General features: G+C 46.3%; 2 protein-coding genes and 3 non-coding genes across 17 annotated transcripts in view; 3 read left to right on the top strand and 2 right to left on the bottom strand.

Annotated features, from left to right (window-relative positions):
- Positions 1-3,743: 3,743 nt before the first annotated feature.
- Positions 3,744-4,939, bottom strand: LOC142360637 (gallinacin-12-like). The gene is made up of 2 exons (XM_075415015.1): positions 4,780-4,939; positions 3,744-4,163 (listed from the first exon to the last, which is right to left on the bottom strand). Exons 1-2 carry the CDS (start codon positions 4,910-4,912, stop codon positions 4,015-4,017), a joined length of 282 nt encoding a protein of 93 aa, XP_075271130.1. The 5' UTR covers positions 4,913-4,939; the 3' UTR covers positions 3,744-4,014.
- Positions 4,940-5,150: 211 nt separating this feature from the next.
- LOC104336467 (gallinacin-11) overlaps positions 5,151-27,083 on the bottom strand; it is a 40,323-nt gene continuing 18,390 nt past the window's right edge. For 4 of the 13 annotated variants that reach the window (XM_075415006.1, XM_075415007.1, XM_075415010.1 and 1 more), the window contains 8 exons: positions 14,406-15,881; positions 13,536-13,783; positions 12,872-13,088; positions 12,539-12,777; positions 11,428-11,556; positions 10,108-10,411; positions 9,120-9,208; positions 5,151-5,214 (listed from right to left, as the gene is read on the bottom strand). In XM_075415006.1, the coding sequence (XP_075271121.1) occupies positions 10,284-10,411; positions 11,428-11,556; positions 12,539-12,777; positions 12,872-12,882 (507 nt within the window). In that variant the 5' untranslated portion in view covers positions 12,883-13,088; positions 13,536-13,783; positions 14,406-15,881 and the 3' untranslated portion in view covers positions 5,151-5,214; positions 9,120-9,208; positions 10,108-10,283. Of the gene's footprint in view, positions 5,215-9,119; positions 9,209-9,513; positions 9,534-10,107; positions 10,412-11,427; positions 11,557-12,538; positions 13,089-13,535; positions 13,784-13,813; positions 15,882-27,083 lie in introns of those variants that run through there. The other 9 variants (XM_075415011.1, XM_009942306.2, XM_075415009.1 and 6 more) reach the window with 8 other exon arrangements.
- On the top strand, positions 22,333-22,404 carry TRNAW-CCA (transfer RNA tryptophan (anticodon CCA)). Its single transcript has one exon. It is a non-coding gene; the product is annotated as a tRNA-Trp (tRNA).
- TRNAR-ACG (transfer RNA arginine (anticodon ACG)) lies at positions 23,825-23,897 on the top strand. The gene has a single exon. It is a non-coding gene; the product is annotated as a tRNA-Arg (tRNA).
- On the top strand, positions 26,317-26,389 carry TRNAR-ACG (transfer RNA arginine (anticodon ACG)). Its single transcript has one exon. It is a non-coding gene; the product is annotated as a tRNA-Arg (tRNA).

Below are 27,083 nucleotides of genomic sequence, written 5' to 3'. Positions count from 1 at the left end.
AGTTCAAACTCACAGACAAGAGAGGATTCAAACTCCTGAAAAACAGGAATAGCAGATAACTCCCTGCCCTGCCATCAACCCCCATTCATAAACTGATTATGACATCTATGGTATGGAACATTTGGGTAGCTGCCTGGCTAGCTGCCTCGCTGTGCTCCCTCCCAGCTCCTGCACACCTGCTAATTCGCTGAAGATGAGGAACTGGAAAAAAGTCCTTGATTTTGTAGCAACAACTAAAAACATCAGTGTTATCAACATTCTTCTCGTACTAAATCCAAAACACAGCAGCTACTGAGAGGAACATTAACTCTATCCCATCCAAAACAGGACAGATGTCAAAGTGCTGACTGAAGTTCGTGGAGATCTAGCTCTAATGCCAGCCATCTAAACAGGCATCTGTTAACATTTGGGATGTTTTGGGGTACCAGAGACACCCATGCTGGGCTGGTAGCTGTGACACTAGGTCTATGTGCCCTTCTGCTGTGGCAGCTGGAGGTCAGGGCCAATACCCTGGACATCTCAAATGAGCCTAAATACCTGAGGTGTGAACCACATCACATTACATTGGCTGTTAGAGTTCATGCTGGTCTTGTCCTGCACCATGCTCTACTCCACCTATGAAACCTTCTATTGCTCCTTGTCTTACAGCCTGCTGCAGTCTATTTGCTCTCTGAGTAGAAAAAGATTTCATTTCATATGGTCTGAATCTGAAAATCCCTCATTTCCCTCCATTTTTTTTGAGATGTTGTTCTTTGCCCCAAGGCAAATGGACACAGCACACCTTGTGTCTGCACATCAAAGCTCTACCAGACAGCTGCATGGCCACATCCAGATGTGCACTGTGAATGGTCCCTGGCATGTGCCTACCTCCAGACTGTGCCAAGGAACAGTTTGGGAAGGTGCTGTCTTGCCAAGGCCAAAACTGTGCCAGGGATAGTGCTAACAGTTTAACAGCATAGGTGGGTGCCTGCTAATGTCTGAGCCTGAGCCTTAAACGAGTTGATTTACTTGTGTAGAGATAACCTCTGAATCCAGACCCATTTTATCTCCCTAATGTGCCCCTGGACCTGGGCTGTGGCAGGACTGATGATGTCTTTCACTCCGCATGATGTGGAGGAGCAGCAATGTGAGTGGGCTGAATACGACCCCCTTTCTCTGACACGGGGCTGGAGGGAGAGCCCAGCATGCAGGTGGTTGCATTGGTTTGCATGAGATTTCTGGGGGTGTAAGGACAACCTGGATCTGAAGGGCTTTCCCAAGTCTATGAGATCTTAGCTTCCCCAAGCAGGAGCCTGTCTGACCGCTGTTCTGCTCCTGATTACACAGCTCGGTTACAATGGTGTTTTTAGGGCAGAAGTGGAGGGCTTCTTCTCTGTCTGGCTTTCTCTGCCAAGCAAACACTGGCCTGTTGCCTGGGAACAGCAAACAGATTCCAGCGAGGGGGATGTTCATACCGTGCTTTGATGAACTAATGCCTCCAGTTATTCATGAGGCTTTTGCTGGTTGACAAACCAGGCATGAGGGTAGGGCTCTACCCTGCCTGTCCGTATGTCTGCAAAGACACAAAGTATTCCCTATCATAGACTTACACCAAAGCAGCTTATACTGCCATCTAAGCAGCTCCTCATGAGCTGTGCTGGCGGCTGGGTGCTGTGCTTCAGGTGAGTTAATAGGTCAAGAAACCATGGGGAACAGTTGTGTATGGTTGATGGACTGGAAGATGCCATTCTCCATCATGTCCTTGGTTCTTTCTCTCTCCTTCCTGTGTGTCAGACCGGGTAGCTGGAAGGGAATTCAGTTCATCTTATTCATCACGCAGAAATGATGATGGATTTTTGTTGCTTTTTTTGTTGTTGTTGGCATGTGTTTTGGGTTTTTGTAATGTTATTTCCAACCAGAGCAGCAAGCAAGGGAACACACAGCCGGGAGAGAGTGGGACCATGCCTTTCAGCAGCAGCCTGCATTTACATTACTGCCAGAGGGACGACGTTGCCTATAAACTGCCTGAGCATTTCTGCCTTCCCTGACTGAAATTAATGAAAGTGGTGAGGCCCTGGCCCAGGTTGCCCAGAGAAGCTGTGGCTGCCCCCTCCCTGGCAGTGTTCAAGGCCAGGTTGGATGGAGCTCTGAGCAAGATGGTCTGATGGAAGATGTCCCTGCCCATGGCAGGGTGGGTGGAATGAGATGGTCTTTAAGGTCCCTTCCAACACAAACCATTCCGTGATTCTATGATTCTATGATATTTGGCTGGCCAACAGGTCCAAAATATATAGGGGGTAGAAGGCCCAGCAGCTGGCAGGCAAGATGAGCTGCGTGAGCCCATGTGTTTCACTTTCTTAGGAAACGAGGCTATAAATATGATGGTTAAGCATCTCCCAGATAAGAGGCACAAATCACGAACATTGTGGATGAATGTGAAAAATAAACTGATTTGGAAAGGTGCCTTGATTTAAAAGCCTGCCTGTGCTGTACTCGTACATCAGCATGCGTCGGAGAGATGGGCTGGATCTGGGGAGGAATTTGGCTCTGGGTTCAGCTCCGTCTCTGTTTTCAGCCACTGTTCCCAAGCCAACAGCTGGCCCTGGATAACCCAGCTCTCCTGATGGTTCATCCAACTGCAGGGGATCTCCAGGGGAGTGCTGGCATCTCCCTGCATGTGTTGGTGTCCCGGATTGTGTTATGATGACCCAAGGAGAATAGCTGGGCTGCTCGTGAGAGAATGGAGTTGCTCGGATGAATTAATTGTTGGACCTCTGGTGATGGGTCCTGACCCTGGTGAGGTCAATGGGAATTTTCCTGTTTGATTCATCACAGCAAGAATTTCATCTCCCAGGGAGGACTTTTCCCTGGCTCTGACCAACACCTCAGCTAATTGGCATAGCTCTCTCGTTACATCATTGTTTTCTTGCTTTCACAGAAATGATTGACCCAGAGAGACATATTTTACCTGGAAAGGGAGACCAAGAGCTAACTGAGAAAAGCAGGAGGTGTGTCAAAATTTCATCTTGAAAAAACACAGAAAGGCTGAGAGTGGATCTGGACAGTTAATGGATTTAGGCTGACGCAGCTCATAGGCAGAAAGCTGTTAGGTGTAAACAGGCTAGTTGCTTTGGGATTATTGCCGGGTGATTGCAGAGGAAAGGAGGAGCACCAGAGATGCAGTCCATGGATGAGGAGAAAAGCCTGTCAGGGGCAACAGTATGCAACTTCCGGATCCCTGCCCCACCATGTTTAATACAAGAAAGCATGGGCTTTTCCTTCATCTCACTGCGTTGTGGAAGAGGGAAGAACGTGGGACAGTCGTACTGGGATATTTGCATTTTCTGGGCTAGGTGGTGGCTGACAGACAGCACATTCCTGCTGCGAACCCCATGGGCAAAGGGGTCTGTATGCATGTGGGAAATCCCTGCTCCTTTTCTGTGCCTTATTTCTTATGTCAGACCTTCCCAGTGCCTGTAAGAACCTGGCACAGCCTGGAAACAAGGAGTAGCATCGGGCTTGCCTGAGGAACACTGTGTAGCTTTTGCACCAAAAGTGATGGAAAAAAGGCTGCCCCATTGCAAGTGTTCTTTCTGGGAAGGTGTGGGCTGCTATGTTCGCTCATGGGTGGTGGGAGAGCATGCACCCCACCACTGGCAGCTTTGCTGAGTGTCAGCAGGAGTCACAGACAGGCACTTGCTGTTCTGTTAAAGTTCAGGTTTATTGCTTTCAGGTAAGGAGAAAGGCAATTTCTCATCTGTGCGTGACAGGTAACAACCAGATACCAGATACCAACAACCAGAAAAGGGGCAATACATTGTGTTGATGGCCTTGATTTCTTCTCATCACAGCGTTTCCTGGAAAGTCACAGTAAAAGCAAAATGCAACATATTCAGAAGTCCATGAGTGAATCCACAGCCATGTTCTCCCAAGGGACCGACAGTCACAGAAACGCACAACATTTCCTTCCCAACAGCAGCTTGTTAGTGGAGCCTGCAGTTCTCCATGTGCTGCATTTTGCTCCTTTGGAAACCTTCAGCTGTTTGCAGTAGTGGGTGACAAGCTTTTACAACAGAGGATGATGGGTTCAAAGCAGTACCTAGCCAGATATTCACCAGAAATGCAGTTTCCCACTCGGCACAAGCCTCCTTCATGGTTACAGCTGTCTGGTCCATGGGCATCTCCTGTACAAAGAAGAACCAAGTTGGTGGGTAAAATGCGAGGGGCTTCCTCTGGCACCATGTGCCCGGCCAGCCAAGCCAGGACTGCGAGCGTGCATGGAGTCTGGGCGTGCACGGTTCCATAGGGCACACCCAGGATCCCCGACCCAAAAGACAGCTTCAGACTTCTGTGTTAAAAACCCCAAGTTCCAGAGCCAACCTCACCCAAGGAACATATTTTCACACGGCTGTGTTTTTTCAGGACATTGGCAAAGACCGCGCACGGGAGGTCAGAGCTGTTGTTCTCGCCCTACCAAGGAGCCAACTGCAGCCTGACAAAAGGCAGAAATATTTTCCCAGAGCATGGGACATCTCCTTTAGGGCTTCTCCAGCCAGTCTGCTCATAGAAAGGCAGCAAGGTGCCCCATTTTCACAGCTTCATCCCTGCTCAATTTTGCATTACCCCAAGGGATTAAATCATGCATTTTGTCAAAGCGTTTGACCCACTATTTCATCCAGAAAACTGAGGACAACTTTCCCCTTTGATATTTATAGTATTTTGATTTGAATACATAGCAAGGAATGATTATTCCTGTTCCCAGATACCTCTGTTTACCACCCTCGGCCTTCCTGGTCTTACCGTGTCCTGTCAGGTTGACGAAGATTAAAAAGAACCAAAGGATCCCCATTGCTTTCGTTCTGCTGGAAAACTGCAGAGCTGAGAGTGAGATTTTGCAGAAGCCTCTGCGTGCTGCTGGCATGCTGGGTGGCATCCGGTAAGAGGGAGGGAGTAGGCAGGAGTTAATTTTATTCCAGTCTGGGGAGTAACACTTGCTGCTGAGAAACCCTCCGTGTCGTTCTGACCCAGTGCTGCTGCTCCAGACAATGTCGACTTGCTTCACGTTTGCTGGCTATCGGCTTCCCCAGTTCGTCTCCCCAGCAGCTGGCATTTTGAACTGGTAGATTGCCAGCTGCAGGCAGCTCGGTGGAAGAAAAGGCTCAGAGGGGGTGTCCTCTGTCCTTCACCCGCAGCCAGCAAAGTCCCCGAGGAGCTGATGGGTGGGAGGGTGGCAACCTGCAAGGAAAAAATCCTGAGGAGCTTCAAGGAGGAGAACCTTGCAGCCTAGGAGGGATTCATTTTTCATCTGAGCTAGTGTGAATGTTTTCTCTAGCTGAAACCTGGGTGTGCTTCTTTTTTTCCTGCCAAAAAGGCGATTCCAGCTTTGGCTTCCGAGGAATTTGGGAGGCTTCATTCCTGAGTGTGATGAGCACACAGCACTGGTGGAGGAGGTAGCCGGTTAGCTCAGCAATGCACCACTTGGTGGTCATTATCTGACAGATAGGCAGCTCTTGCTGTAAAATCAGCCTGTGATATTCCAGCTACCCCTGTCTGGCTGTCCCTGGCTAGTGCTGCTGTTTGCTGCCCCTTCAGCTGTGTTAATATAACTGTTTGTGTGGATACATCCTAAACTGGGTAGTTGAAAGATCAAGGTTGAAAATGCCCTTCTCCCTAAAAAAATGTAGTTCAGAGGCAGTTGATAGAGGCAAAGTTTGCTGTCCTGGATCAGCAGGCATGAAAATCTTGGTTTGTGTCTCTTTAGATGCCTAGGTGTTGTGGACTTCTGCTTGAGTGACAGTTGCAGACAAGACACTCTGGAAGCCCCGTATGATACCCTGGGTCATCTGAAGTGACACCAATGTCCAGCTGTGGGCAACTGAGTCTGGTCCTGAAGCCAAGAAGGACAAAAGACAGATTTCATCTGTCTCTAGGCTCAGAAGAGTTAAAGCGTCTTGTTCAAAGGCTGACCAGTCCTGATCTAGGGCGATCAAGTGCTGGCAAACTCTTGATTTTCCTTGTGCACTTAATAGTCTGGTTACTCCATTACTCCATGCTCATCTGCTGGACCAGAAATAGGTCCAGCCACCCTCTTGGAATGAGAACTAGTCCCTTAGCAGTGGGACTGTTCCTTTGGGTCTAGAGCGAGTAGTTGGTCTGGGACTTTACACAACATTTTGTACGCTGTACTGTTCGGACTCTGGGCTATGTGGTGGGCAAACCTGCAAGGCAAGTCAGTCTGGAAAAAGAGCTTGACGCTGTGGACAATTCCATGCTAGAGAGACAGTGATCTCAGAGGAACAGCAGTCATTTGCCTGCTGCAGTCTGATAATAATTTCCAGGTGGGCCTGCTCAGGTTTTTCAAAGAAGAGAATTTTTCTACCTCTCTATTTCTCTCCCAAACAATTGCCATGTGTGCCTGGCATCACGGATCATATCCACCAGGCAGTCTTGATGTAGCCGTCTGTTTCTAGATGAGAAGAGAGAATGACATTGGATTTTGGGGCTAGAAAAGAGGGCCTGAGATGGTTCAGTTTGCTAGGGCAGTTGTAGCAATTCAGATACAGAATATATGAAGATATACCAAGTTTTCTGAGAATGAGTGGTCAGTTTGGAAGCTATAAGGGTCAGGGATGACCTAGGCTCTGGCCCCAGCTTGCACTGACTGGCAGTGTGATCCTGGGCTTTGAAGTCATCAGGAGCTTAGGGCTACACATGTGCCCAAATGTTTTGTGGAAGTAAAGCACAACTGTTTGCCCAAGGGTACATCTGTCATCTAGTTATTTGTGCATGTGTGTTTGATTTTCAAATCATTTCACTTCTCTCTGCCCTCCTATCTTCTGTCTGATCTAAACATGTTCATTGATCCCTGTCCCTCCAAAACACCCTCCACCACTCCTGAAAATGGAAGGAGACAATCAAAACCGTACCGAAGACCACACTGACAATTTACTGCTGTAGACCATCCAGCTCAAGCACCTTCTCCAGGCTCTGCATACTTTACAAACACAACATAGCTTCAGAGATAGCCAGATCAAGCCCCAAATTTGCTGTGTCCGCAATTCAGTAAAGCACCTGAGTGGTGCAACACACATCAGGACTTCATCCTTCACATTTCCCAAAGGCTTATCTGATGCCTGCACCTCTAGAGTTTGAGCTGGATTTGTGCTGGGTAAAGAAAGACTGCTGCAGACGTAGACATGGAGGGTCCCAAGAGGGAATCAGTGTTGCTGTTACTCCTAGGCACACTGAGAATCTCTCTGTCCGAAAGACGGTGAGATGTGCAGATGCTGAGCAGTGGGTGGCCAGATAGAAACACCAAATAATAAATTCTTCCCAGAAAATAACTTGCAGTGGCACCAGGGAGAGGTGGGGCAGGAACTGATCAGAGAAGTAAAGCAACAGGAGCTTTGTACCCAAAAATCCTGCTAGCAGGATCTTATTTTAATGAAAGCAGAACTACGATGTTTTTCAAGCCCAATCTAAAGTCTCAGGATGACTCTCCAATGGGTAAGTCCTTCACCAACTCCGAATCTCTCTCTCTCTCTCTGCAGCATTTTAGTGACTGTTGATAATGGGTGGTGATCTCATCTTTGCTGTAACAGCAATTGCTCCTGAGGCTGCTGGAGCAGCTATCCTGGTTGGAGTCATGACCTGTACAGAGCTCATCAGGACACTCAGAGCCACCACTATTGATTAATTAAATGTCACTTGAATCCTCCTGCCCTGGCAAAGCATGGGGAGGAGTAGCCAGTGTTCCTGTCTGGCACATGTGTGGTGAGGGACTTCTGGATATCTGAATGCCTGAGTCAGCGGAGAGGTGGTTCCTGGCCCATTAAACTTTGCTTCCCACAGACCATCAAAGATGTGTTCACCAGGTATTTTTCTCAACTTGCATCAAACTTTAGAAGAGCCACTTTTGTTTCAAGTCTGGATACAGGCTTGTGTGCTCAAAATCTTCCAACTTTTCCAGCTGTGCCACTTGTCTCTCTCTGTGTAAAAACCTTGCTCTTCTTGTGTCATTCAACCATGGTGAAGTGGTGGAGTGACCCAAGAGCAGCCTCTCACCTGCAAACTCCCTCTGTGTTTTGCTTCTTTATTACCCATTTCCTTCAATAAGAAAGCTTAACTGTCCTCAACCCTGTAAAGCATCCAAGCGCAACAGCAACATGATGCTGGTAAGCAAGATCAGGCTAATCAAGAAGACTGTAATAGAGAGGTAGCTCTGCAAGCAGACATTTCCCTCTGATGACTCCTCCACAGCACGACACCTGGCATTGGGGTAAGGCAGAGAGCCAGGGACAGCAGATTCTTACAGATACAGTCACTGTCACAGTTCTCTCAAAAACCCTTAGTTTCTTCTGAAATTAAAGAAAATTGGCTTCTCCTATCCACTTCTGAAGCAGACAAGCCATCTGCAGCATTTCTTCTCTTTCCACGCCTTTCTGTTCTCACTTGTCCTTCTGAGACTCCTCCAGGAAGAGCTGCTGGCATTAAAAACTCCTAAAATAGTGCAGATCAACTGGTGTAGGCAGACCGTAAGCCTGGAGTGGCATTTACTATGTAATGCTTATGTATTTGTGGTTTTTTCCTCCCTAAAGATTTTTTTTCACTGTGCATAGTTACATAAATTGCCCTCCCTCTTCTCTAGCAAAAAACACGGAGGGCAGAGAACAGTCAAAGCGAAAATGCTTAAAAAAATTCTCAAATTATTTCTAAATCTTTCTTCCCCTTTAGTACTCCATCCTAGGTAAACAAAAGTGGCTTCAGGACAAGTTCTGCTGTTTCCACGCATGTCTCCCTGCCTTGTGACACAAACTCGGGGAACACCTACACCTCCTTGAACTACCAGCCACAGACATAACAGAAAACACCCTCAGAGAGTGCAAAGAATTTCTTGCAACATCGATAGTCCTGGGAGAAACTGAAATAAATTAGTTTGAACAGCTGATTGGGGATCTCATTTGAAGAGCATTCGTCTCCAATTTCTAAGAATCCCTGTTAAGCTCTTGGTTGGTTACCCAGACTGTCACATGGAGAGGTGATGCTGTGATGGAAAAAAAGTTTTCCCGTTGGCAGATGTCAATATAATTTTACACATCTTTAGAATGGAGGAAGAAATTGTTAGACGAAGGTCATCTCACCTGTCTGAATGCTGGCTGACTGAGAGCGAGGTTACTCTTTGGTCACTGAGGGTTGAGTGCAATGATGTTGAAGGTGGATCTGTTCCTCTCTGTAGACGAGAAGAGCAGCCTAGGATGACTAGGATGATGGTTAACACACTGATTTAGAGAATGACCTTTCTGAAGTGTGTGGTGGGGATGTGAACAAGCCTTTTGCATTAGTTCAGACCAGAGGAAAGCTTATCTCAACTTTGAGAAACAAGATGATGGAAATCTGCTGCTGCAAGGGGCTTTCTGTCCTATGTGGGAAGGGTTTGAAGTCCTCCAATCCAAGCAAGGTGCCACAGCTTGTGCTCCAAGGGTTATTTTTTGATAGCTGGGAGATGAATGCCACCCCTTCTCATTTTCCTCTGCAAAAATGTCCAGCTACTCAGCCTTAAACCAGAGAAAATAGAAAGCCAGTAGTCATGGCTAGGAGCTAGTGAGCACATGGAGATGATGCTCAGAAGCAAACACTTTTTTGCCTATGTTTTGAAAGAAACTTCTACAGTTAATAAATTCAAACTTAGCACAGAAGGAAGCACAGATTGCACAAGATGGTTTTAGATAGAAGGTTACAAACACATTTGCTTGGTCAGACACCAAACCTTCCCATAGGTGATACCTGTGCTCAACAGGGTGCAGTCTATTAGTAGAAATAGAGAGACAGGGAAGAGCAGTTGACTGGCATCCTGCTTTGGAGAATGGGACTTGAATAAGGTAGACATGGCCTGACCATGCCAGTTGGACAGTTCTTGTTTCTATCACTTTAACAGAAGGAAAAGACATCACCTTCTATTAGGAAGGAAAGGAAAGAAGGAAGAAAGGAAGACAGATAAGGAGGGAGATGAAGTTCGAATTATGAGGCAATTTGGTTTCCAAGGACGTTAGCAAAGTTTCTGTGATTTTTTGTGTATGAGTATACTAGAGAGACATTCTGCCTCTTTCCATACATATACAACTGTTATACCTGTTTATTTGGTATTTATTGCCTTTGTTATAGAAAGAAACATGTCACTTCTAGCTAATTGCACATTTTGCATGTTGAAGAACACCAGACATCTTCTTTACAACACCAGGAAGAAAACTTGTTTGTTTTCTTGGACATGCATTTCTGTGGTTTTCCGCAATTCCTTGAGGCCTTTATTAGAGTTCTGTGCAGCACTTCCATTCTCTGTAAGGGCAAAGTCCCACTTGTTCCTGCAGACATTTGATTTCTGGAGGCACGCAATGACCTCCCTCGTCTTGACAAGTATGGAAGTTTGATGTCGTGTCTGGAACGAAAAGGATTTTAAGTAAAACCAGCAAACATTACACCACCATCTGAACTAACTCGTACATGGGAAGTGTCATGAAGTCCTGGTTGCTGTGTCTCCAAAAGCAAAGACACAAAAAAGGACTATGGGGGTCATCAGAGAACTTCTGTAAAAATTGGAATTTGTAACCCACCAACTTGGAAAAGAAACAACTGAAGAAATTATATTGTAAGGTTATATAGAAGGTGACTGCAGAATGACTACATTTCATTTGCGGTACAGAAGCAGGTGGTACTGAATAAAATTATGAGGTAAAAGGATTCAAAATAGCAGAAGAAATTCCTAATGTGATGGGGGGAAAATCCAGTAAGGACTTCTAAACACAAACATGACTAAATCTAAAAGTCTTGAGCTGCAAATTCATGAAAACAGGAGAATATATAAGGAAGTATAATTATATGATTGTGGTGTTTATTAATAGCCACTTTACACACATAGAGTAACAGTATAGAAACATCCACTTCTGGCCACAGACAGATACAGGATGCTGGATCAGATGAACCTTAGGTCTGATTAACACATTTCGCTATAAAGCATGTATTGACTTAATGGTATACATTGACTGTTGAGGAGCTCCAAAAGTAAGCCAAGTCCAGAAAGGATTAGCCAAATTTGCAGGGAAAAGGTCAGCTGGCACCTGTTAAGCATAACAGTGTGGATGTAGTCAGCAGTCCCCCAAGAGATGATTATGGGAAGATATATCAAGGAACGAGAACTCTGTGTGGGCCACAATTTTTCTTTTCTTTCTGTTCCATTGGAGGCAGGATGTTAGGCTACGTAGTATTTGGCCAGCTCAAAACGGAAATTCTGGTCCTGTGCTCCATGCTGCCATTAATGGAAGAATAGCCAGGTCCATCTTTGTAGATGGGAGGAGGTGGCTTAGGCCATTTGGAGACAGGGTAAGAGTGTGTTTTGCTGACTTTAGTAATCTCATCTCCAAATGTTGCCTGCCTGGGCAGGGTTTCCACACATACCTATGCAGCAGGTCTTCTGACGCCGAGAGCAAGTCCCAAATGCGGCAAACGGCTCTGGGCAGGATTTTGAATGGAAACAGAAACCATGGTAGCCAAGACAACGTAAGGTGTCTGTGGGCAAGCCGAGACCTACAGGGAGAATGGGATTCACAGCTGTGCTGCAGGATCAGTTCATTTCTCATGGTCTTTCTCCTGCTGAAACCCCATTAACCCCAACTAGGGGTCTGATACAAACGCCCCCAAAGCCAAAGGCAGCTTTTCCAGAAGTTTTGAGAAGCCTCATGGAACCTCACAAGACTCCAAGGAAGGCCTTTGTACAACTGGAGAAAAATAAGCTGTTGGTGGCAAGTTTCTGAACACATCCTGGGCAAGTGTGTTGTAGTGGGAGGGGACAGCCCAGCCTGTGGATGCTTCTAAGTTCTGGGACTGTAAAGCTGCAGGCTGGTCATGCAAAGGACAGCACCAAGTTCATATGCTCTGACATGTACCTATGACTTAAAAAAAAAAATCAAAAGCTGGAATCTGGTCCAGTTAACAGGGACAAGCGATTTGCCCAGTTCCTTCCTTCTCTGAAAGCCTTACTCCAAGATAGCTAGTTTCTTTGAGCATGAAGAAAAGCTAGACTAAAAGCACCATCAGTAAATGAGTCAGTGAAGTAGAAGGGCTGAGGAAGGGAAACCAGCATATTCAGAGAGCTTCAGTAAACTTCACCGTTATAGCTCAACTTGAGTAATACAATGGAACACCTCTGCTGCTCTTCTACCTTACACAAAGGAAACAATTTATGACCTTGGGGTAAGAAGAGGCGGATGATTTCCATGGTGCCATCTTTCAATAGTCCCACAAAATGACATAAAGAGACTTCAAAGAGTCATAAGGAGCCTTCAAAGAGTCATAAGGAGTCAACAGCCACTAGTGGCTTCTGTGGGGAGGTTCTGGTTTGAAAACTGGTCACCATAGTTTAGTTTTTCGCTTCTGCTTCTAGACTGAGAAATAGGGAACAACTCTAAGGGAAGGAACTGAAGAACATGGAGGAGTACATTCTACGCCACCGCACAAGCTAGTTGTACCTCCTACACAGGCAGACCCCAGCGTGGGTCTTGCCCCTTACCTGGAACAGCCTGGAGGAGGAAAAAGAGAAGAGCCATGAGGCAGAAGAAGAGCTTCATGGTGGAAGGTCTCAGCTGTAGCTTGGAGACAGGGCCACAACACCAGAACCTTGCAGCAGGGGAGGAGGGAGCACTCGTGCATTTATAGGGCTGTGGGAACAGACCTGGCTGTCCGGGGGACCTTGGCAGTGGTGAGTGTGGAAGGCAGTAAGTACAGCTTGACCGCCGCACATGGCTAAACCTGAACAATGGCAGAGGGTCACAAAGGCAAGTGGAGAGGTTATTATACCTCCCTACCTGGCCACTGGAAAGGCTGCTTCTCAATACTGACTCACCTGAAGAGCATTGTTGCTTGTTAACTTCAAAGATCAAGGTGGTTGGTAATGGACCACCTGGAGAAATTTAGCCATCATTTTGGTGGGAGAGAAGGCATCTGGGAATATCAGAGGAATGTGGATGACTGAGTATCGCGGAGGGTCCAAGGTGCTCCTGCAATGTTTGCAGTCTCCGTTCATCAATGCAAAGAAATTATTTTTTGCGTCGTTTCCCTAACTGAAAAATCAAATTTGAACCAACTAAGCAATCAATTCTCTTTCTGAAAATATTAGTTGGTTGATATCATGGGCTCTTTTCCGTTGCCCAGATATATAGTTCTAACTCCTGTGGGCTGCCCCAGGGTATCCTAAGAATTTTATGGGACTACCTGGTAAGACATTGGACCTCTGGAGCAAGCTGCATATGAATAGAGGGGCAAACAGATGGCCATGTGAATGGTCTAACTTGTTTAAAATGGCAATGGAGACTTTTGTGGTCAACTGACTGAAACTTGACAGCAGTGATCAGTGCTATACACACAGATACTGAGATGTAGGCATCTGCAATGGATGTGGCTGCATGGGAGTGAGATATTTAATTAGTGATTCTAGGACTCAAATCACCTGTTTAGCTGTGTGGGACTTCAGGAGCTAACACATGTGGAGACAACTGCACTGTAGATACCTGTGCTTATCTGGCCAAGTCCAGAGCTTAGGGTGTCTATCATCATCGAAGGTCCATCAGGGATAACATCTGGCCTCCAGCTGCTGCTCCATGAGGGTGCAGATCCCCCATAGCTCCTGCATAATATCTGCCATCCCCAGGGAGAGATCGACACTTCTAATGTCACAGGGCATCTCAAATGGCTCCAGTCTTTATGTGTGGGCAACCAAGTCAATCTCTAAATGTTCTCAGTTGTGAACTTCTGGTTGCTGTCATTTTGTAGAAAAAAAATGAAAAAAAGAGAATGTTATAGAATCGTTTGTGGTCCTGCTTTGTGATGCAATGATCAAAAGGTTTCATACAAAATAAAGCATTTCTAGTAGCAAGGAATCCTGTCCCAAAACACCACTATCAGCTAGACCACTCCCTGTGTAAGCCAGGAGACCCTGGATACTGTCCCTACTCCAGTAGATGTATGATTCTTTTTATAGCACATACAGCAGGGTAAAGAAAGTAAAATGAACATTATTCTTTAGTACTTGACAGCCTGAAAAGGAGCACTAATGGATTTAAGTACCCCAGGGAAAAACAGAACTGTAGCTGGGTCTCGCAAATCCTAGATACAAAGCTGTCAGACAAAAAAAGTAATAACGTCCTCTTATCCCACAGTGGTGTATGAAGCAGCCCTGAAAAGCCTTTCTTCCATACCAATTGCTGCAGTGATTGCAAAATGCATCTACAACTTGCCACGGTGCAATAAAATCCAAATTTACTCATAAAGAGCAATCCTACCCCTAATTTTCACGCTTGGATATCTAGTTTCATGTATCTGAATACGTATGGATTTACATACCCAACTGGTTTAGTTTTTTTCTCTTTTGAGTGACTTACCTGAGAAACTCCATTGAAACTTCTGATAAGGTGGAGAGCAGAAGATATTTTTTTTCCAACCTCTTTATCTTATGCATTAATCAAAATTGTTAAATCATCCACATAAATCTCTTCAGACACACTAGGAATAGTCCATGAATTATATGTATGGGTTTTTTTCACAGTCATTAAAACAAATATGAGTTACAGTAGAAAGTTAATAAAACATTAGTTAAAAAAATATAATCTTAATAAAATGTGAATCCTCCTCCATTGTGTGAGATACAGAAATCTGGCGCACTGTCAGAACAACATGTCTTAATATGTTATATCTGCAGTGGATAAAATTGGAATTTTTCCACTTAAATGAAGTTATTGCATCCAGCAGTGTGAGAAGTAAACTCCAGAAGGAAAACAGGGAAAGCATATACTTGACATCAAAAATAGAGGAAAAACCTTTTTAATGTAGAATTATGAATGAACCTAAGTTAGAGTAGACACATCTGTGAAGCTAAGAGCACACTTCCTTCTTCTTTATTCTTTGGGAACATAGAATACTCCTTTCTATTTCTTACAGCATCTGCATTTGCTATAGAAGCGCTTTCCAATCAGATACTCATTTATGTGGCAGTAATGTCTGCAGCTTCCTTTTAGACCACATCAGAAGTGTCCAAGACGTCCCAAGTCCTGCTGCCTGCATGTAGAAAACATTTTGTACTCCGATGAAAAAGGAGAGGCACAAAATGTTATCAGATCAATGGGTTTGTGGTTAGGTTGCCTGCGAGCCATCTGCAGCCTGTGTTGCATGCATAGCTGAACTTCTGAGTGACGCATCAAGCTGAAGAACAGAAAGGGGTTTGGTTTGGGCTGAAGTGAGCTGGGACTTCTCCAAGTCACTGCTATGAAATTGTCACTGGGAAAAAAAAATACATCATTACACTTCATGTGAAAATTTCCATTCATACTGAAATAAAACTTTTTCACAGAATAACAGAATGTTAGGGACTGGAAGGGATCTCTGTGGGTCATCCAGCCCAACCCCCTGCCGAAGCAGGGTCACCTACAGCAGGCTGCACAGGACCTTGTCCAGGCGGGTCTTGAATATCTCCAGAGAAGGAGACTCCACAGCCTCCCTGGGCAGCCTGTTCCAGTGCTCCGTCACCCTCAGAGGGAAGAAGTTCTTCCTCAAGTTCAGGCGGAACTTCCTCTGCTTCAGTTTGTGCCCGTTGCCCCTTGTCCTGTTGCTGGCCACCACTGAAAAGAGTCTGGCCTCATCCTCTTGACGCCCACCCTGCAGATATTTAGAGGCATTTCTAAGGTCTCCTCTCAGCCTTCTCTTCTTCAGGCTGAACAAGCCCAGCTCCCTCAGCCTTTCTTCGTAGGAGAGATGCTCCTGTCCCCTCACCATCATCGTAGCCCTCCACTGGACTCTCTCCAGTATTTCCTCGTCTTTCTTGAACTGGGGAGCCCAGAACTGGATGCAGTACTCCACTTGCGCTGTGGAAGTGTAAGACACAAAGGAAATACGAGCTGAGTCTTTAGAAACTCCCCTGTGAAGTAGTGCTGCCTTAGTTTTACTCAGGCTTTTAGGCAGGAGAAAGAACCAGATTCCAGCCTATCTTTTGTGTGTAGGAAACAGCTGAGGAACAGCATGTCCCACGGAAATGCCACTCATGCTGTTTTCTCTCCAGAATTTTTTAATAAATGTAACCAATATCTGCAAACAGATTGCATGTCCCCTCATATCTTCAGAGCCAAATCATCGCAAACTTCTTACAAACACCAAACTATTATTTCTTAACTAAGAAAGGATCCTGGGATCCTGGGTCTACTCTGGGAAGGCTAATGGCCTGAGGTAGTCCTCAGCGACATGGCAGACTTAGGTCAAAAACTCTCCTGCTAGTTTTTGGCATTGCTTTAACGAACAGGCTCTTCTGGAGCAAGTCTCTCATGATGTCTCCTGCTGTTCCTGCTGCACTGAAGAAGTAAAGTTCAGGTCACAGGTCAGAAAACAGGAGTGGGCTTCACCCACACAGTCACAGCTGGCTCAATGTAATCTAGGTGTCTGAGCTCCCATTTTCAGCAGTGAGTAGGGGATTTCTGGGGCCACAAGGTAGTCATCTAGTGATGTTTCAGGCACCTTTGTATATCAGGCTTGACCGATACTCTACCTCCTCACCATACGCAAATGTCTTGAGTACCCCAGGTAGCCAACGGTTCATGAACAGCATCGAGTGCCTATGTTTAGGCAGATGAAACCTGCTCAGAAGAGCGAGGCAGGGCAGTCAGCAGAGTCAGCTCAGTTCATCTTTACTGCGATGTGCATGTGTGAGCTGCTGAACAGGTCTCTAGACCCCCTGTGCTGCACAATCTGTGGGGTCCACTGAGATATCTGCGTATGGGAGCACCAGGCTGTTTGAGGTGTGCCATGGTACCCTGCCAGGCTCCAGCTGCCTATCTAGAAGGTCTCAGTTCTCCCACAGGCTCTGTGTCCCATCTGCCCGCTTGAGATGATATCTCAGGTACACTAGGACATCTCAGTGCACAGAGGTGCCTACATCAAGTTGTTGATTTCTGAAGACTATAATCCTACCCCAACTCTTTCACTTTGCCTGTGAGTTCTCTCAGCATGGGGGGACCATATAGCCCAGAAACACTTTCTCTGCTGCCCAGATTTCAATGGGAGTTCTTCTGAAACCTGGAAAACATTTCCTGATAGGATCTGCACCCAAGCCAGTGACAACCAGTGGAGATAGGATAACTTTAAAGGGGTGGGGTGTTTGATGCTGTGGATTAGTTTTCAGCAAGAAAGCTTACAGGACACAAAGTGCTCCCTAAATTGATGCACTGCTTGAGAGAGGACAAGTAAAGAGCAGAGAATGAGCAAGATTCATGACACAATTTCCTTAAGGATCTGTCCATAGTGTTTGAATTGTGCTATAAACAGCCATGGTAGCTGACAGCACAGGTTTTCCTTCAGAGCAGAAGAAATCAGCGTCATTTATTTGAGCCAGTTTCTGTACGTGATATTTATTGATGTTGTTCTGACCCAGTGGCCTTGATATCAACGAAATAAACCTTCCTCTTAGGCAGCTTGCATTGTTCTTTGGCTTTCTGGTTTCTTTGTTAGCTTTTCATTTCAAATTTGCAGGCGCCATTGAGTCTCCCGGGCAGCCACGTGGGAGGAGAGCTGTTTCAGTCCATTTTCAGGGAAACGGATGAAACAAAGACCGTGACAGGAAAACTTCAGTTGTCTTCTGTTCCCACTGAAGCCGAGGGAGTACCTCTGCTCTTAGGGAGGATTCAGCTTTAGCAATGTCAGACTGGAGCAGGAACCCAGCTTTCTAATTTTGCAAAGTTTTTTTTAAAAAAAACTTGCAAAAAGCGGACCTGTTCTGTTTAATGACAGACTGGAAATGTTTGCTTTTTTTTTCTTGGGAATTGATGTACAAACACAACACGTCAGGTGTGTTAATAATCTGGTAGAGGACGAGTGCTGGTCTGATAATCTTACATTCAAAATCCTTCGCTATCATTTCCAGCCATTGCACAGATGGTGTTCTCACTGGCAGGCTATAAGCATTTAGATGATCATGATTCCCTTCAAATTAAAATTAATAATTTTATCTGAGAAAAAAACCTTTGGATTTAGAGTGACTTTCACTTCGGTAAAGGGTTTCCCTCCAGAGTCCCCGTTGCTTGGAGCAGGTTGGATCACCTCTGCTGACCCAGAGATGTCCCTGTGATTGTTCAGGGAAAGTGATGCACAAAGAGGTTCGCTAACAATTTTGGTCAGAGGTTACACCATATACATTGAAGTAAAAACCCTACTTCCAGTCCTTCTTGCTCCCAGAAGCCCTATAAACACTGGAATTCTCTCACCACTTAGCAAAGAATTGCCATCTCATTCTACCTCAGTGCCTCTGCATTTCATTCGCTCTTATTTATTCTCCTCCTCCTCTCCCAGGTTATTCCAGAAAAGAGACATGATTTACGTGGATCACAGAAGGAACACTTGCACGTGGGGAAGCTCTGCCTCCTGCCTAATGACCAGTTCTGCAGCAGACCTGCAGCTGGGGATGGAGAAAATCACCAACTCTCCATACAGTCAATAGTTTCCTCATCCTCAGTGTTGCAGTGGTCATGAGGAAGGCTTGTTCCCAGTTCATCCAGTTTACCAGCAGACAGGATTGCTGGAGAGTTTTTCTTGCATTTCCATGTAGGGTGTGAAAATACAAACAACTGCAGAATTCTGAACAGGCTTGTTTTAGTCACTATTTTGGTCATTAGCATTATTAAGATGAATCAGCCATTATTTGGGATCTTCTGTTTTGTGGCTTTTGGTGGAGTTTGTCTCATAGTAGATACATGCAAATTACAAGTGGGGTTCCTCTCACCCCACTTCAGATGTCTACAGTTTAGAGCCTGTATTGGAGCCAGTTGTGTAGCCAGTGTCAATTCTACAACATGATCTTCTTGCAGACTCACCCAGTGCTTGCTTCTCCCCACTGACTCTGAAGGAAATGCAGAAGACTAGTTCAGATGCAGGCATCTGTACTGCCAGCCTACACAGAGTTGGGATGAAACCCATCCCAGTTGCCTAATCTAACATCATCTTCTGGATTTCCGTTGGAGTCAATGGAGACACAAGGATTTCCAGAGGAGACTTCAACCCCATCTTCAGGTATGTGTCTGTGGCAGGTGAGAGACAGTCTTTGGAAGATGGTCGTTTCTTTTTCTTAATCTAGGCAATAGAGATAAACCCTTTAATGATCTTTCTGCCATGGACTAGATCTTGCTAGTGAAAACCTGGTGACCCAATGAATTGACTTTTCCTAAAGATGCAGAGGGTCTGGCCATTGAGGAGCTCTCCGGTGCTGCAGTGAGCTCCTCAGTCACGGACCTGAAAGCCATAGACATCTCCACCAAGCAGTTCTCACCTTGAAATCACCGTGATGGCTCCTGAGAAGTGTCTGACAGGTGAATTCATTGTAGCTACATGTCCTAGAGTAGGGATATGCTGAAGAATATGTAGATCCATCTGAGTGGCAGACAACAATGAGGGAGAAGCTTCTACCTTTGTGTGAAATACCTGTTCTCTCCTTTCAGTAGATTCAGTAAACTATGAAACTTTCCTTGGGACTCAAATCTCTTTGAGAGTGCGAGGAAGTGAGGATGAATGAGGAGGGAGGACTTCTCTTTCGTTTTGAATTTTTCAGTCAATGGGCATGGGCTAGTTCTGGAGTAACCTGGGACACTAAAATTACGGGAAACATCTGCTTTCCTCAAGTGCTTATACAGATTTGCATTATGGCAATGTAAATCAACAGAATGTGATTGCAGTTGGGGTGCAGTTCTCCTCGAACTAGCTGAAAATCTGATGTTGTTTGTAACATTGTAAGGAGCTGAAAGGTGGTTCTGGGGGGAAAATGGGGTGTTCTGCTGAGAAATTCGAAAATTTCAGTGTTCTATCAAGATGATATCATACAGACATCAATGTAGTCTGCTTAAAAATAAAAATGAACACAGCAAAGCCAACTGCCCAGAAATATCTCCTGCAGATCTTCAAGAGGTTTTTATATATTCTGTGGTGTATCCACTCTCTAACATGCAAATACACCCCTACATGAAGACACCTACTTTAACTGTCCAACTGTTTGAGCTGAATCCCACCCTCAGGCAGGATTTGGTTGCCTGAACATAACATCCCTATAGCATCCAAGATATTTGCGTGGGACAAAGCACTACGGGATACAGCACAACTGGAGGGGCAAATACAGACCAGGCAGCGCATTCCATACAGCAACACTCGATGCCTGAACTTAGGCAGCTGAATCTCTCCCATTATGTCATGCAGTTGGAAACTAAGCAGGTATCAGCGATAAGATGAGGAGAGGTGCCATTGCAAGGTGGTCAGCAGCGAGCAGGCAGCAAATGAAGATCCTCGTGATGACATCTGAGGCTGCACTTCTAGAAAACTGTGGGCTGATGGATTTAGAATGATAAATGAATAGCCAAAATAATTTAAAAAAGGGCTGTGGAGAAAGAACCGTATTTCCAGGAAGGAAACAAGCTGAATTTCCAGCCTGGACTCGGGATGGAGAGTCCCTCACTGAACAAAACACATCTCCAGTCTGCCTTTGAAGCTTGTGGAGCCCATGAGCTGGTCCATGGCTCCCTCTTGTGGGAGGACCTGCTAGAAGAGGAAGGGACAGCAAAGCCCTGCTTGTGGGCAGGGTTTGCTCGGACGGAAAGGTAGGAGCGTACCTCTTTACTCCATCGTCAGCGTTGGTAATTCACAAAGTAAATGCGTGACATTAATATGTCTGGAGAGCAGTGATGACTTTTGGCTTCAGACGCCAAATTTTAGGGACTGGGGTGAGTTGCCCACATTCAGGAGAAGTGTATAAATTTAACGTCTTTCTAACTTCATATAAATTGATATAACTTTATAAAACTTTGTAGCTATAGTAGTAATGGGAGCTCTGCTGCCTAGGACACAAGTAGACGTCTTCTTTGTAGACACATTCAGGTGTCTAAAGCAGCATCCCACCCCAGGAGACCTTCCCCTACCACCTTCATGCCTTGCCAGTCAAGGCTCCCTCGTACAGTCAGAGGGCAGGAACCTCATGATGCCAGTTATTTCTTTTAAAAATACAACTCATTTTTAAAAGCTCGAAAACGCAGAATTTCAGAAAGTCTTCTGCTGAGATTTCTTTTTCTGCAAGAGAAGAAAGTTCCCATGTAGAAATGTACCCTGCCATTAGGCCAGGTGAGATTGCTGTGACTTGCTCCCCAGAAATTATCTATAAATAGAAATCTAATGAAGTTCATCAACGGTCTTTCTCTCCAAACCTATACTGTTGATCTCATATATTTATATACTGTTCATACAGATGGTGGACAAGTAGCTTATTGGCTGTGCAATTCAAGTAAACTGCCTTAAGCATGGCTAGATAACTATAACCACTGCAGAAAATAAATCCATCCATGAAACTATCAGTTATGCCATTTCTCACTTGGGTGCTGTAGTTTTTATTTGCATTTATTAACCATTTTCTCATTTTTTGTCCTAATTTCTCGAGGATTCTCTGCCATGGATATTCTTGATCACAACAATAAATTCTGCTTTACGTCACAAACTTGTACTTTTATACTAAATAGTTTATTTTCTTTAAAAGGAAAGAGACATATTAGTAACAGTGTCAGAGCTCTGACTGTAAGATTTTTAACATTAGCTCTGAGGCAAACAGAAACTGAGTGCAAAGATGTCCGATGGGGATGCAGCCACCCTACCTCTGTCCAGTCCACAGGAGGTCCAGATGAAATGGGACATTTGTGAGCAAGGTGTAACAATAGCTGTTTTTGAGAAAAACGCCTGCTGGATTTCTGACTGAAACATATATTTCTGGCAGAATACCCAAGCTGGCAGTGAACCTTGCCAGCACTGTTGGTGGACCTTGACTGCACTGGTGGGATGTCTTGCCTTCCTTGCTGAAGGTCTAGCTGCCATTCCCAGTCAAAACCGGGTTGTGGCTGGGGCAGAACATCAGGAGCTGTAGCGTCCAACTGTGACTGGACTGAGCCCATGGGCTGTCTGCTCTTAACACTGTCCACCACCATTTCTGGGCACATACCCAGAGCTCACCTCCGGCTGTGCTGCAGGATGGGACTTGGTCCCTTCCCTATATTCTGCCCTGTGCTGCCATTCTCCCTCGCAGCGTCCCTGAGCCTGGCTCCTGCCCACAATGACCATGCAGATCACCCCAACCCACCCTCCACGTTCATCCTCCAGCCTGGACTCCACTCTGCAGCCAGGGCTTGGCCACCGGTCCCCTTCATAGCTGCAGCTGAGGGGCTCCTGGTCACCCCCGGGGTGCTCCCCATGGAGAAGACATCCCACTGCCCAGGCCACGGTTCGTGCTGGGCAGCTGCATCCCTCCACCCTGACCTCGTGGCGCAAGGGCAGCGCGTCTGACTCCAGATCAGAAGGTTGTGTGTTCGAATCACACCGGGGTCAGCCTTGGGACACCATCGCCCACCCTCTGTATTGTCCCTGCTTTTCTGGGGGGCTGGTCTATGTGAGGGCCATGGCTCTGGAAGACAGAGGGCAGCTCAAGCATGGCTGTGGAGGGAAATGTGATGCCCAGAGCTTTCCTTTCATCACAGAATCATAGAATGGTTTGGGTTGGAAGGGACACTATAGACTATCTCGTTCCAATCCCCTTGCCATGGGCAGGGACATCTTCCACCAGACCAAGTTTCTCAGAGCTCCATCCAGCCTGGCCTTGAATACTGCCAGGGAGGTGGACAACAACAGCTTCTCTGGGCAACCTGGGCCAAGGCCTCACCACCCTCATGGTGAAGAATTTCTTCGTTATATCTAATCTAAAGCTACCCTTATCTAGTTTAAAGCCATTACTGATTATCCTAACACTACATGCCCTTGTCAGAAGTCCCTCCATAGCTTTCTTGTAGGCTTGTTCAGATACTGGAAGGCTGCTATAAGGTCTTCCCAGACTCTGCTCCTCTCCAGGCTGAACAGCTACAATTTTCTCAGAGGAGAGGTGTTCCAGCCCTCTGACCATTGTTGTGGCCTCCTTTGGACCTGCTCCAACAGGTCCATGTCTTTCCTATACTTTCAGCTGGGCTCGAGGTTATGGGTCATGACCAGAGTGGCGTCCAGCGCAGGGCGGTGTTGTGGTGGGTTTCTGTCACAATTTGCCTCATCAAGAAGCTGAAGGAAGTGAAGTCTTCCTCAGGAAAGTGCAAGAAGCCTCACAACTGCATGCTCAGTCACTCCTGGGGGACATGGACTTACCCTCAGGCAATATTTGACTGGAAGGCTAACATGGGGTGCCACAGTCAAACCAGGGGATTTCTCGGGGGGATCAAGGACAGTTATTCAGGGAAGGACTGTGGAAATAGGGAAAAGTTTCTGATGAACACCATGACGTTTTTTCTCTAATCTGGTCAGCTTCAATTCACAGCCCACATGAAGACTATGGAAGAACTACACTTGAAAGCCATGCTGAAATGAAGGAAGGACACGGAAAAGACTGGAAATAGTGATCATGGATTCACCAAGGGCAGACCACTCTTGGCCAGCATGATAGATTTCTTTGAAGACAGGACTTCCTCCATGGTCAACAGAACACTAGAGAATGTCATTTACCTGGAGTTTGGTTTGACCTCTGACGGGGTCTCCCAGATGTAGCAGGAAGGACACAGAGACAGAGCACCTACGCTGAATCACAAGGGAAAGCACAGTGACCGGACCAGGGGGCTGAGGAGGTTGCATTCAATGGTTGGCAGTCCAGCTGATGTTCCTCACTGATGTTGTGTTGAACGTTTGGTGTCTTTGTGCTGAGCACAGAGGTTGTTCTACAGAACGAAGGATGCGGGCAGCCTGCTAGGGCCACAGGGATGGTGAGGGGCCAGGGCCAGTGGCGCAATGGACAACGCGCCTGACTACGGATCAGGAGATTGCAGGTTCGACTCCTGCCTGGCTCGACACTTTTAGCTTGGCGGGGTCTCCTCCTGCTTCCTTTGGGAGGGCCTTCCTTCTCCTGCCCATCCATCCATCCTCCCAGGCCCTCTGCAGGACAGAAGTGCTGGAGTGCCCTCTTGTGCTGTAGGAAGGAAAGAGTTCCTCCAGACCTTGCAGTGGAGCTGGGCACTTTGTCTCATCACTCTCCACTACACAGTGCTGACAGCCCTCTATTCCCACTGCTTACCCATGTTCCACACCTGGAATACTGCACCCAGCTTTGGGTCCACACTGCAAGGACATTGATCAACTGGAACAAGTCCAGGGGATGGCCACTGAAATGGCCTGGTCTTGGTCACATGGCTTCTCCTCATACAGCAAGTATAGAGCAAGTACAAGGAGAAGCCATGGGAACTGGGTCTACCTGGCCTGGAGAAGAGGATTGTTCAGTGAGGACCCAACAACAAACTTCCAGTACCTATGAGGAGATTGTGAAGCCAGGCTCCTCACAGCATTTCATGATGAAGCGGTGAGAGACAATAGATGTAAATTCAAATGGGAGTTTCTGTCCAAATACGAGGGAAAAATGTTTTCCCAAATTTTTTGCCAGTGATGAAGGTGGGCAGTAGAGAGGGATAAAGAGAGGGAGTGAAAAAGTGAGGGAGCTGCAACCAAGGCATGGGATCTGAGGCTCAGCAGGTAAGTTTTCAGTTGATGCAAAAGGTGCCCATTGGGTGCCAGGGTTAATGACTGAGGTGGGGGAGACATCTCACCTGCCCCACTGGAGGCTCAGCTGCAATGACCAAGATTGGGGCCAGACCCGGTGCTCCTGGGAGTTGCAGTGGTCAGCTCTGGGGTGGTGCGCATCCCCACCACCCAGGCTGGGTCCATGCCTGGGGCTGCATCCCTCCACATTGACCTTGTAGCACAAAGGCAACATGCCTGACTCCAGATCAGCAGGTTGTGTGGTGGAATCACATCAAGGTAAAGGTTCCCCATTCTGCAGGGTTCTGCTGGGGTGCTTCCTCCTCACGTGGCAGGACTTAGCTTTTGTCCTCTCTAAGGTTTGTGAGGTTCCTATCAAACCATTTCTTTTGCCTCACAAGGCCTCTCTGAAGTGCAGTCCTGCCCTCCAGAATATCAGCTTCTGCCCCCAATTTGATGCTATCCAGAAACCTGCTGAGTGTGCGCTCCTTCCTATCATGCAGGTTGTTTGAGACATTTAAGAGTGTCAGTATTGGTATCATCACCTGCGAACTCCATTACTAACAAGACACTTGCTACATTGCCAACTGGTCATCCCAACACTGGGTCTGGTGGTCCAGCCCGGTTTTCGCCCACTTTCTTAGCCTCTCATTCAGTCCATATCTTTGCAATTTGGCTGCAAGAAAACTCTGTGAGACCCTATTTAAGGCCTCACCTCAGTCAAGATAAACAAGCGTTTCTTTCCCAGGTTCCAGTAAGGCTGGTAGTTTGCAACTACTTCTGTGTCCTTCATGTGTATATTTTACTCAAGTGATTTCTGACTTGATCATGCTCTGTCATGAACAATCCACTGCCATAGGGTCTGTCAGAAAGAGAAAGGGACATAAAGCTGAGAGCAGACCTCATCAGTAAAGACAGAGGCAGAGACAGGTTGGAGTACCTCAACCTGCTCCACCTCTGCTGCCACTTCCCTCACTCTCTCAGAAGTGGTCCCATGCTTCCTTTTTTTTTTCTTTTGCTGCTAATGTGGTTCTAAAAGTGATTTTGTTGACCTTTCACATCTCTACCAATCTCAACTCCAGCTGAGCTTTGGTTCTCCTGTGTCAGCAACTTGTCCTAGCCGTCAGATCGGGGGAATGATTATCACTTTGTTTGATGCTTGTGGGACCACATCTGGAGTCTGTGTCCACTTTTGGGATCTCCAGGACAGGAAAGACATTTGCAGAGTGCATTAAGTCCCAGAGATGATCAACCAGATGAGAAGGTGGTGGAATCCCTGATGATGAGTGGCCTAGAGAGCTAGGTTTCTGTAATACAGACAAGAAGAGGTCAAGGAAGGATTATAATCTTGTTTTATGCTATGTGTGCCTATAGAGAAAGTGAACACAGGCTTTTCTTGTGGGCAAGGAGGATGGACCTCAACAAAAACATGATTACATCAAAGAATTATTATTAGATAATAGGAAAAAAAATGCATCTGTCAGAGGTCACACATTAGAACAGGGTCCTGGAGAGGTTTCAGAATTCCCATCCTCGGAGGCATTCAAAACTCAATAAACAAAATGACCTAATATCTAAGACTTTCGTGCTCTGAGCACGGGATTAGATCATCTGCCTTCCAAAGATCTTGTTATATCTATTTTTTTTTATACTTAACTAAATGCTTTTACACCCTCCCCTGTTGCCCTCACAAAGCCCATCCAGCGATGGGAAGCCCCCAGACTTCCAGCAGGGCTGGGGCCAGTGGCGCAATGGACAACGTGCCTGACTACGGATCAGGAGACTGCAGGTTCGACTCTTGCCTGGCTCACCATTTTCCTGCCCACAGCCTGGACATTGTACTGATGGTAACAAGGGACCTCTTTCTCCATGGTGTCCTGCCTTTGCCTGATGGTTCTCCTTTCTTGATGGGCTTCCTGCATGGCAACATCTTCCCTTGCATCAGGGGAGGTTCTGACTGGGTATACTGGCAAAACAAATGTCACCATGAGGGTGGTAAATCACTGAGAGAGGGGCACAGAGAAGCTGTGGTCTCTACATCCTTGGAGCTATTCAGACTTCAAGCAGGCAAGGCACTGATCTGAATATCATAAATTGAGCAGAAATTTGGACTAGAGACCTCCACATGTCATTTCCAACTTGAAACACTCTTTTATTCAATGGGAAACTTCTGTTTTGGTGTTCTTTTGCTGCTCTATCTCAAATTGGCAAGTTCATGGACTTGTCACCACCTTTAGGTACCTTCACCCTGTATGTGGCTTGGACAAGGAAGTTTGAAGATGCCCATGTACAGGCTAGCCTAGACCAATCCACCATCAAGCAAGATCTCGCTACCCACAACTCACCTGTTCAGTGCTCTATCATCAGGCAGGGGTGAGGGAAGGACAGAACAGGTGGCCTTGGACTGAGCTCAGCCTTCATCTGGGCGCTACAGCTCCAGAGAGTCCTGGGCTGCTCCAAGCTCTGCATTGGCTGGGAATTGTAGCCACACTTTGCATGGGGCA

The sequence above is a fragment of the Opisthocomus hoazin genome, chromosome 2 (genome assembly GCF_030867145.1).
Source record: "Opisthocomus hoazin isolate bOpiHoa1 chromosome 2, bOpiHoa1.hap1, whole genome shotgun sequence".
Lineage (NCBI taxonomy): Eukaryota > Metazoa > Chordata > Aves > Opisthocomiformes > Opisthocomidae > Opisthocomus > Opisthocomus hoazin.
The sequence above is the reverse complement of the archived record's forward strand: the minus strand, read 5'-3'. Positions and strand labels throughout refer to the sequence as shown.